General features: G+C 37.7%; 1 protein-coding gene across 1 annotated transcript; it reads left to right on the forward strand.

The window, feature by feature from the left end:
- Positions 1–11,425: 11,425 nt before the first annotated feature.
- On the forward strand, positions 11,426–12,202 carry LOC140147248 (craniofacial development protein 2-like). Its single transcript, XM_072169028.1, has one exon. The coding sequence runs from the start codon at positions 11,426–11,428 to the stop codon at positions 12,200–12,202; it is 777 nt and encodes a 258-aa protein (XP_072025129.1).
- Positions 12,203–12,474: the final 272 nt, after the last annotated feature.

A 12,474-nucleotide genomic window follows, 5' to 3' on the forward strand; every position in this document is an offset into this window, starting at 1 on the left:
CCTAATTCGACACAGCGGACCTTCGTAACACAGCGAATCTTTTTTATATTCGACACAGCGGACCTTCGACACGGCGAACCTTATTTATTTGACCCTATCCCTCCAGTCACTTTTTGTTTGCAAAGTCTGAAAGTAGGGTCTTCGTGTCTTTATGTTGCTGCAACTTAACATGCATACCATGAACCACGTGCCAATGCAACTGTTTCTTGGAACCCCTGACCACACCCTCCAATACCACTTAAGTTTGAGAAACTGCTCAGAATTGGACAAAGTCAAGGTCGCTTTATTTGTTGTGACTGAACAATTTGAACTTGGCGATCAGACAAAAGCTTTTCTTTTCCTGGAATATGTTTATTATTGTTGTTGACTCCATAATGACAGTTTAAATCTATCGGAAAGTTATGACGTATCGATTATTATCATCTTATCTATTCTTATTATGAGTGAACATAAATTACATAATGATTGAACATGTTGGAAAAAGAACTCTCACGAACATTTATGTGTACATCATAAGCAGCTGGAAGGAGCTGGAGTTGGACCAAGAAAAACAGTGGTTCAGTAGCGATCTTGCTTCGCTCAAAGTTTCCTTGCCCTTTTTTTGTGTGTTAAACTCTAAAAGGGCACTTTAGTACATTCAAAGTCGAAAACCTGCGGGGTAGGAATATCCTGCGCCTTAAGGGTTGTGTAAAGCTATATCAGGTTGGTAGGGGTAAAAGTAAGATTATTGCCATTTTGACCAAAACACGTACGCATTTATGATTTGCCAAACAGAAACTAACAGAATAACACCTAAAAGTATCATTTTTTTGATCATTTTGCATAAATACGACTTTCCACGATTTACAAAATGTTTGTACCGGGTATGCCTGTTGTCAAGTCGATGACAGACACGCGTACCAACCTTGAATAATTATACTGAATTGTGATGTAACATTCCGTACAGAGGGTATTCAATACGGCGTGACAGAGCCATTATCATTCAAATAAAAGTCTGGCCTCCATAAGGTAACAATAAAACAGGTAAGGTATGGCTGGTCGTGAAATCGATCTTGAAACCTGTCTCGCTGTCATCTTAAGCTACAGGGTGTCACTTGCATTTATTATGGAGTGCAGAATTAACCATCCATTTGTTGCCGAAATGAGTAACATGTAATTGTGGACATAGCTAGTTCTTGCTCTGAGCCCTCGTAATATTGAAAACACATGAAAAGGTCACTTAATCCAATATCAAGAATTATTCAGTGTTTCAAGCTCTACGTCTGTGCCAAATTTGGTGTATCTCCTATGACAACTGTATGATGTCTACACATAATTGCAAAGTAGGCCTATGCGATAGTGATAAAGCAGCAATGTCTTGTGCTTATGAAGCCTTTGCGCTGTAAGTTACACACATGCAATTTTTACACGTGCAAAACATCCAGTTTTAAGAATATCAATATCACGCCAAAACGAATGAAGTAACACAATAAGTAGGTGACATTTATGCCATTGTATTTCACGTACCGTACTCAAATTAAATACAATGTTGATTAATGTTTTCAAACACGGTATATCATTCTGGAACACCCTGTATCTTAGAACCGTCCTTCAACACAGGTGACAGTATAATTGTTATATTGTTCCGGTCCATTTACGACATAGCCTTCCTGATTTTAATACACGATGATACAATAAAACATGAGCTCGGTTTGAATGGTTGTGGAATCAAACTAGAGACCTGTTCCTTTGTCACATTAATAGACCTGATAAATCAAGCAGAACGACTTCATGACAAATCCTTTCACAGAGTTGACCGTGTTTCCAGCGCTGCAGTGTTGGTATTAACTTTGGGCTTCTTATGAATTGATTGTCAATACATTACAGGTATATACATTAAAACTCAAACGGAGAAAGAATCGCGCATACGCACGTTAGAACATTTTAAACATTGTTTTAAAATTGTATATTACAATTTATTTACATTAACATTGTACCCTAAATAACATGGACATTTGGGTGATATATTGATGTAGTTACGGGCCATATTTAGTGCCGATTTGTCCCAATTTGCTTTTGACTTGCCTGGCAACACATGGCTTGTCGTGTGAAGAAGCTTGAAGACAAAGTTGGAGACCCATAAGGAATTATATTTGTTCTCAAACGGAATCATGATGATAATCGTAAGTAAAAGTAATTAAATAACATAGCGCTATTACCTTGCCTATGAACCTTGGTATTCGTTAGTTAACCGGATAAATAACTTTGGCAAAACTGACAAATTTGTACCAAAATTGGCGTTCACTCGTTACTGTCGAAAATGCACAAAATATGGCTTCCGTGAATCTAAACAAATTGATATTTAAAAATTGGTTAATTGTATTACCATAAATCGAACATGGACATGCAGGATGGTATCTCTAGAAGTCTTTTTGCCTAAAAAATTGGAATTTTGTTGAATTTAAAGTAACAAAATAACATGCGCCAGACAGTGGTCGACGAGAGTGTAAAATCAGGTAGTATTTTGTGTATTGACGAGCTTCGAACATGCCTTCGTTGCATTCCGAAGTCGCAAATATCTATCATAATTCTTATTTCAAGGTCCTGTAAATACCTCAGCAAAAAGATAGGGTCATCGTCCAACACGGACTGCTCGAAAAGAGTTCACCTATAAAAAACTGCGTGGGCTGTTATGCGTCGTGTTATGTACAGGCATATTTGAAGAATTTCCTATCAACTAATAATAATAAGATTGCTAAAATATTAATCTAAAGACTTCAATCTTAAATGTGCACCATAAATTTTGCATCTGAGATAGATATTGCTAGGCAAAATTTCACAGCAAACATGGCAGTTTTCTCCCATTTCGGAGATATTTGAGGCAATACAGCTCGAGCCCTTAACACAATGAATGATGACGTGGTGAGAGGAAATCGTTTACGCCGTCTTAAATTGCAAATGGAACTGTAGAATTTTGTCACGTAGGCCAATATCCAACACTATTATGCGGTGTAAATTTACTTTTGTAGGTGAAGTTCATTGCTCTGTGCTAGAAGTTTCGCAAGAAATAATTTTATTATTCAACATCAAACTCACCACAGGCACCCACCCATCACCACCACATAAAAGTCACACCCCAACCCAATCCACACATAAGTTCTTCACCAACCCCACCCAGGCCACACCCCACCTCTGATACGCCACGATGACTCTACATACGCCTCACGTAGATTTGAAGTATGAATTGAAAAAGAAATCCGCAATTCGCCCAAGTCGAAAAAAAAAAACCCTCAAAACAAAACAAAAACAAGAATTTTCCAACTGCGAAATCAGGTTGACCGGCTTGGCGCGGATGGCGACGAATGCCAAGTTCGTCTTTTTTTCATATTTTCCAAGGGAAAAATTACCCACGATTAGGCCTGTGCTTTTGTGATTCTCCAAAAATATTTCCCAAGGTGGAAATCACCCATGATACTGCTTCTGTGATTTGCAAAAATATGTTCTGTTATTTAATATCTTGGGGTTATTAAATTTTAAGAAAAACTGGGAAAATAAAAAGAACCCAACAGGGTCTGGAACCTAATTCAATCGACCAATTTACGCCCTCGTGAATTGTCTTCGTACATGCAAGTACATAAATCTTGCGGGCGCTATATGAGGCGTCGCGATAAGCAGACCCTGGCGGTATGCTATCTACCGAAGATAGCAAGATTTGTTCAAATCTACAAATATCTGATAAATTAATAATATCGAGATTTTTATATCACTGGAAACCTCTGGCTACATAATGTTTATGTACAAAATATTTCTTGCAGATTAATTCGTTTAGCGAAGATATCGTGAAATTTGAATTTCGTTCTGGTGCACCAGAACGAAATTACAACGCATTGTCTATGGAGCAGTGTAATACACATAATCATGCATAACTTGCGAACGCAAAATCGGAATCAACTGAAATTTTGGGAATAGGTTTTTTCGTGGATATCTAATGAAAAATGACATAAATAGAGGATGCTAGGATCACGAAATACTCCTTTAAGGTGTACAAAATCTTCTGTTTCTGGTTGAAGATGACAATAATGTCTGCTGATAAACAAATCTAATTCATTTCACCTGTTGAAAATCGCAAAACCTGCTTTGCTGCCAGATGAAATCGATTTGATGAAGAATGCGTGAGGAAACCTCGTAAAATATGTTGGGAAAATGAACATGGCATTGTGATATGTGTGTGGTGCGGGGTGGGGGGTGTGGGTGGGGTGTGTGTGTGTGGGGGGGGGAGGTGGAGGTGCCGCACATGACCAGTGAAACCGGCGTGGATATCCACCCATATTCTTACTATAGTAACCGTAGACGCAAAGGGGGAGAAACAAAACCAAAACAAAACAACAACACCCAAAAATGGTGTGTTTTTATTGTGTGTTGTGTGCTCTCATTCAAACTTACGCTCAGCTCATGGACAAAGAATTAAATTGGGTATCGTAATAAAAACGACTCGTAAAAACGTCAAAATGGTACTTTTAATTCACTTCATTTTTTCACAAAAGGTGATTATTAAGCCAGCAGCTCTGCATCTCCTAAATATTTTCCAAGTCTAGCTATTGCCTTGTGATTATTCTTCTGACACTGTGTCAAGTTCTGTGTGATTCGCAAAAAAAGTGAACCACTTGTTATACAGTGATGCCAGTCTTCAGGAAATTTCCTGATTTCAGGAAATTTTACTTAGATGATTGTGTGCAAATATACAGGCAAAGTACATTTTTCAGAAATTTTTTTGCCATTCAGGATTTTTTGACACCACTGACTGGTATCTCTGGTTATAACATGTATTATCTTTACTTCATTCATTGAAATGAAAGTAATGCAATGACAGGTCTATAATGCCTGTCTAATGCAGTCGTCCAATTTACGCCCTCGTGAATTTTCTTCGTTTAAAGGAACTTGAATTATTTTTGCGGGCGCTGTTATAAGGCGTTGTGACAGGTATAAAATGCTTTCTACCAAGGATAGCAAAATCTGTCATGCAGTCATGTCTACAGCAGAATTCACCACGACCTTTGCAGGACTTAAACCCCATTAAACCAAGATAAACCTCATTGAAAACAGCTCAACTATGTTAAATCAATAATGATGTGTCTCATATCCATGGTTAAATCCACAAATACATGTTTCTGATTTACCTGTGTTATATTGCAATGGGCTGTGGTGAAATAGGTATCATGATTTCAGTTGGATGCACCATTACAAAGCAAACGCACAGAACAATACTGTGCGTGGCCTTTGTTTCCCAAATGAGAACAATAGTCTGCGTATTGTTAACCAGGCTTGTTGATGGTACAACTCATGTCAAACTTGTCAGAGTAATTGTGATTGTATCACACAATGAGAAACATGTGGTTTTAGACTTAACACGGTTTGGAAATAAGTTTTTCATTTTTAGCTCCCTATCGGGCAGTCAGAACTCCATATTTGGGAGGGCTCGACAACAATCTTCCCAAAATCGCATTTTAATAATATTTAGATGACCATAGAGGGAAAGAATTGAAATTTTTTTACAGCTTCTATGGCGAAAATTGATCAAACCGATCACCCAACGGTGTCCTTTCGAAGTTGGAGCTATCACAAGTCAGCTGTTGAACACAATTTGCCATTGAAATTACACGTCCGATTGCTATGAAATTTTGAAATTCTCTCTTCGGAAAAATAGCTCGTCAACAGCTTTCCCGTGACATTTTTTACTTCAAATTGTAGTATGTTATGGATGAATATTATAATTCACATGTGAGCCTCTATGGCTAATATTGGGTGAAGGGTTTTCCCACCAGCTCACTAACTAGTTTATTGCCTATACCTACAATACAGTGAGTGAGCTAGAGGTCTATCATCAATTGGAGCGCTGTGTGTGCACTGAATAGGAAAAACGGACAGTAACTGCATAATGTTACAATCTATAAAACAATGATTAGTGAAATATAATTTTATCTGATAAACACATGAACATTTGCTGTGATATAAGCTCTAAGCTCTTTATAAATAATGATAATATCCGATGCTTCAGATAGCAAACCTGTTTTTTAGTTGACGATGAGAAATTATCTGATGGGGATGGAAATACGTGCTTTACTACAGTACCTATCACAATTAAATCTACCATACAATCTTGTCCATCCAAATAATGTTGTTGTATAAAACCCTTCAATTGGCCTATGTGAGAAAATCCGTTAAAAACATGCTGGGAAGATACATATTTCAGTTTCAGTTTTATTTATACCTCATAAGTCATACAAATCAAAACATACGATATTGCAATGTGGGTTGATCAAAAAAGGGCACAACAAAGCTCATACAGGTTTGGCCACTCTTAAAATAAATGTGACATTGTGCTCCCAGATAACAGGGGTAATTATGTGCGTACGTGTTTGCCGCCAAACGAGGACACACACAAGATTTTTCACCCTAAACTGCGGACTTCCTTCCAACCGAGGACAATCCGCAGTCTCAAAAGACCTCAAATGCATGCTAAATGTCATCTTGACAACTGGAAGGTATAACAATAACCCCAAAAGTGTTAACAATACCCCTGGATGCGGTCCTCTATTGGCTCCAACCGGTGTTACTTTTAACACATGCGTTTTTGTAGTGTAAGGAGCATTATGGTTTTTTTTAAATAAATACAGATACGAGTATTTTGGAAACAAGTTTTCGTTCCTTCCTCTGTCTTTTCTGGTTTTTTTTTCTTTCTTTTTTAATTTTGCCTTTTGTTAGCTTTTGTTTTCATCAGTTATCGGCAGAGCAGCTGATTTGAATAGCCAGGACTGATGGATAAATTCACGATTTGTGCCATTGCTTGCTTAAGTTGCTCTTTAGCCCATTTACATATTCACAAACATCTTGATTGGATGGACGCTCCTAATGGAATATGATAAGGATAATGAACTGAGTGCAATGCATTCGTCAAGATAATTGCACTTGCCATGGAGTTATTGCATTTAGCTTGAGAGCCGATAGGCTCGAAAGCTAAATGCAATAACTCCATGGCAAGTGCAATTATCTTGACGAATGCATTACACGTGTACATTATCCGTCATACACTGAGTGTAGGCCTATTAAAACAATAGGCAATATTAATTGCTGCATTCATTATATTAGTTTTAATATTAGGAAAATATCTTACATTTTAAAAACACCGTCAGGACATTGACCAGCTACGTAGCATTTAACTGGTAAAGAAAATCAATCCCTGTAATCAATGGTATCGATTGCGCCATACGTCATACTTAGGTAACTTATTCACGCATGGTTTAATTGACTTGACTTTATGTTGTGATCATTTAATATCGTGGTTTCGAACACAGAGAGCACTGAACCAGTTGGAAATGATCGATTTAGATGTCAGACTAGTACTACGGTGAATATCAACTGGACTTTATAGCTCTATAATTTGAACTACTTATATTAAAACACACGACATTGGGATTTAACAATTTGTTCAGTATTATCATAGGTCTTCAAACACATGTGTTTGAAGGCCTATGGTATTATAAAGCATGATCATGATATTATGCGCTAGTGTGTGTTTCCCGGGCCCGGCTATGTTATTTTAGATATAGGCCTACATGTATTTCATTTGTAAAATGCTGAATATTTTGCAATGGTGTCATCTTGTATAATTATGATCCACCTGTTTTTGGCCCTTTTAATTAATAGAAGCTCGATTATTCTCATTTGATGTTTGATTTATTTGAGGTCATTAATCATAATTTATGACAATGATATTTGCAAGGGTGCAACTCTACTAGTCTTATTACAAGACTGCCCTATCCCAACCCTAAACCCTATCCTAAACTCCGTAAACGAGGACTGGACTCAAGTCTAGCGAGTTGCACCTTATTCGGTAATTGTACACTATTATAGAACACCGTTTGTAACTATACCATTTTAACACCACAGAATGTATATTCGTACTTTTTGTTGGTATATATATCGAACAGACAATTATATAGTTATGTGATCTCTGTGTCTAAAGCGCCACCTAACTCTACTTTATGGTTATGTGAAAGTAGTATTTCTAGTATTTGAGCGTGCACGTATTATCTAGAATCTATTGTTTAGCGTGCAGGTTTTAGATAATGCATTGTTTAGCGTGCAGGTTTATATAATTTGGGCTGTGAAGGGTAGTTCGCGAAAATAATGCACGGGAGAAGAATACATAACGATGAATAGAAACGGGCACTAGAAGTGTATGATTAGATAATGGACCTTCAGGTCTTGATCACGAACACTCCACAATACGTATATATTTGTGATTCAATTGAATGATGAATTTTCTCTTCCTGAGCTCATCATTTATTTTCTCCTGTATGTGTTTATTTGATGCGGTTTGTCAATAAAACCATATAATACACAAATAGCCTCTAGAACAGACGGATTCTATCACTTATGTATGTTGGAAGCTTTAGCTTAAGGAGAACTCACTTCACGGGGATATAAAAAACGTCTGTTTCCATACCTAAATCCGTAAGTAACGTACGCACCGTGGTGATGGATAGTAACATTACATGTACCTAGGTATGACTAAGTGCGAAATCTACACCATTAAAGCATTTTGGTTAAGTGAAAAGATGTACTTCAAGCTACTGCAATGTAGCCGTTACCCAAATTCTTCAAGCATGCTGACCTATCTGATGCATCAAAAGAATTTATCTCTCTCATCAGACACACAGTAGTGCCCAAGATAGTTGGCAAACAAAATTACGAATTAGCAGGCAGTTAATTTAAAACTCATTAAACTGACATTTGAAATTACAAGGAATCAAGGAGATGAGAAAAAAGCTTAAGCCACGGGAATTAGCAAACTTGAAAGATATTGCTATCGCATCATAGGACAATCAGAAACGTATCCTACCCCAGAAATCTAATTAGAATCAATTAAATTTTCAGTTATAGAGCTCATTTGGCCACGTGGTTAAAGCGCACATCTCACAAACCAGAGAGGTATTGGGTTCGATTTCCGGTTAGATCATTGTTCCTGTTTCCTCATAAGATATATTACAATGAAGAAGGTATTTAAACCTTATCAAATTTAGAAACAAATAAAAAAATATGGAGTTCAAATCATAGACCTAATGTTAACACAAACATGGTAAAGACTCCATCTTGAGCATTATTTAAACAATCTATTTTCGGTATTGTTGTCAAGGATGCCTGACTCTTTGATATAGCAGAAAAGAAAAACCATCTGAAATGCCTTTAAAACAATTTGATCAAATACAGATAAACGTGAATATCGTAAAAGGAACTCCTCTTTTTTTACTTTTTAAAACTTTGGACTAAAGTGTATGATTTTATTTTTTTTGTTTTGTCAGCAAGTTATCATACCTGATCTTAAGGGAAGGGGTATGAACGTTTGGACAGTATTTATTGTGGGACATTAGAGCACATCAGACATATCGAATTGCATTCTGAATACGAAGAATGGCCTTCTGATATCAAATTGATTTTGATTTTTGAAATTCGCAATGTAATACACATTTTATGGCAAATCATTAAAAATTGATATTTTTGATATTTAACAGTACTCGAAGTAAACTTTATAAATCTGATGATTTCTACCTAAAGTGTATGTAGGTGGGATGAAAAGCCGACGATCAATTGAAAATTTTGACCTTTCGTATTGAAGATATGGATTTTTTCCCAAAACACCAAAAAAATTTGGTATTTTTGGGAAAAAATCCATATCTTCAATATGAAAGGTCAAAATTTTCAATTGACCGTCGGCTTTTCCTCCCTGCTACATACACTTTAAGACTATATCAATAAATTTATAAAATTTACTTCAAGGACTGTTATATCTCCAAAATGTGAAAAATATCAAATTTTAATAATTTGTCATAAAATTTGTATTATATCGTGAATTTCATAAAATGAAAATTATTTGATATCAGAAAGACATTCTTCGTATTCAGAATGCAATTCGATAGGTCTGATGTGCTCTCATGTCCCACAAAAATGCTGTCGAAACGCTCAAAACGCTCATTCCAGTTCCCTTAAGATCTTAAGGCAATGTCACAGAACGCAGACAAAGCAATACATGGAACCAGAGAACGTAGATATGGATACGAGTTCTAACACAAGTAATGTATTTACCTTTGCAGTAAGTACCAAAGATCATGTTATAGTATGTTAAATGATCAATGTAGGTCAACGGGTTACGTGCAGTATATCGGATATTCTGTCAGGCGAAGTAATCACAGAGGCGAATGAAGAAGGAAGTAAAAGACAGCTAGTTTGGTCTACCACGAGAAAAGACACAATCATGGCTTCACATTCAAGTTAAGCTAACCAGTTCACCTTTAGGCTAATTGGCTTTAGTCAGTCACTAGACTTGGTTATTCAACGACGTAGGTCTTGGTTCATTGAAGCGCTAGATGTTACCTATTATGCCTTGGTTGAAATATAGGTCTTGGTTCATTGAAGCGCTAGATGTTACTATGTCTTGATTGAAATATAGGTCTTGGTTCATTGTTAATCGGCTGCATGACGCGCACTTCCACCCTTTGCTGTGCTCTCCCTACCTAACCCTCTTTCTCCCTGCATGCCCTTACCTTCCTCCCGCATGCTACTTACCCTTTGCTTGCTTTGCTATTCTTACTATACTATAAGGTTGTAGGCGCAGGAGGCAATTCCATCAGCCCTCCTGTTCCTAATCGCCTCTCTGTATAGTTACCAACCCCCACGTTCTCGAAGATTGCTAGTCAATCGCGTATCACCTGTTACAGCTTTGCATTGCGGCATAGTTAACAGACGGGGGCTCTGGGGGCAATACTCTATGACCTGATTCACCTGAAGGCTGTTGAAGCAGTCTGAAAGGTTATAGAGTATTGCTTGCTTGCTGTAGTGACATCTTACAGTTCCAAGAAATCTACATTCAACATCTGTAGTGACCTGTAGGGAGAGAAGTCAAGGTCCTTCGCCCTACCATGGTAAAAGACCACTGAAACCGAAAAACCATGAAGAAATCCAATAGCACTCGGGTTAAAGCCCCGACTAATAGACTAACTCCACGACCTCAGAGCCTGCAAGAAGCAGAGCATCATGATGCATCAGCCCCAAACCTAATCGGAAGGAACGATGGTCCTCCTTCAGCAGGGCGAACACCATCCCGAGCCCCAGAAGGGCTGCTGCTGACAAACCTGATGGGAATAGAGCCTTATTAAATGCAAAAAAAGGTACGTGGAATGTAAGGACACTCCACCAAGAGGGAAACTTGGAACGCCTTTTACATGAGTTAGATCATCTGCAATGGGAAATACTTGGGATTTCAGAAACCCACTGGTGCGACTCAGGGGAGTTTACGAAAGATGTGTATCAAATATTGAGCTCAGGAAATGATTCCATCCACAGAAAAGGAGTTGCCATCATCCTCAATAAGACAGCTCAACGATCACTAATGGGTTATAACCCAATCTCAGAGAGACTGATATCAGCCAGACTTCGCACACAAATTGGTGCAGCGACAATTATTCAAGCGTATGCTCCTAATTCCTCATCAACCGAGGAAGAAGCGGATCAATTTTACGATCAGCTTCAACAGACTATTGACAATACACCTTCACAAGACATCTTGATCACAATGGGAGATTTTAATTCCAAAGTAGGAACTGACTGGGAATCATGGAATGGAATACTTGGTAAATTTGGATATGGAGAGTCCAATGAAAGAGGAGAAAGGCTGCTAAACTTTTGTGCACAAAATGACCTGTGTATTTCTAACACCTTCTTCAAGCAGAAAAAGGAAAGCAGAGAGTGGACGTGGGAGTCCCCAGATGGTAAAACCAAGAACAAGATTGATTTCATCCTGATAAAGCAAAGGTGGAAAAGTAACATTTCTATGGCCAGAAGTTTTCCCAGTGTAGACACAGGTTCCGACCACCAATTGGTACTCGCCAACTTCAAGTTTAGACTTAAAGTCAAGCCCAAGCCATTAAGACAGAATAAATATGATATTCAAAAACTTAAGGATTCTACAACTAGAAGTTCATTTGAGATCCAAATAGGGGCCAGATTTGAACCGCTTCTAAATGTACCAGACACAGACCTTGAGGTGGAAGACCTATGGGACTCAATAAAACAAAGCTTCAAGGAAACATCCGAAAGTGTACTTGGCCTCAAGAAACCAAAGCCACAAAAGCCTTGGATTACAAGCAGAAGTACTCAAATTATGTGATGAAAGGAGAGAGATTAAGCAACAAAAGCTTACAGACAACACAAAAAACAGTAGATACAACTTCCTGAACAGAGAGATCAAAAGACAGTCAAAACAGTGTAAGGACACCTGGATCAATAATTTATGCAATCATCATTGCCACCAAGCCTCTAAAACTAGACAGGTCTACCAAACAATCAAAACCCTAACAGGGAAACAAACTCTCCGGATGAAAAGTGTAAAAGATAAAGCAGGAAATATTCACACTGACGAGGAAAAAATCAAGGATAGAT

This window comes from Amphiura filiformis, chromosome 3 (assembly GCF_039555335.1).
Source record: "Amphiura filiformis chromosome 3, Afil_fr2py, whole genome shotgun sequence".
Taxonomy (NCBI): Eukaryota; Metazoa; Echinodermata; class Ophiuroidea; order Amphilepidida; family Amphiuridae; genus Amphiura; species Amphiura filiformis.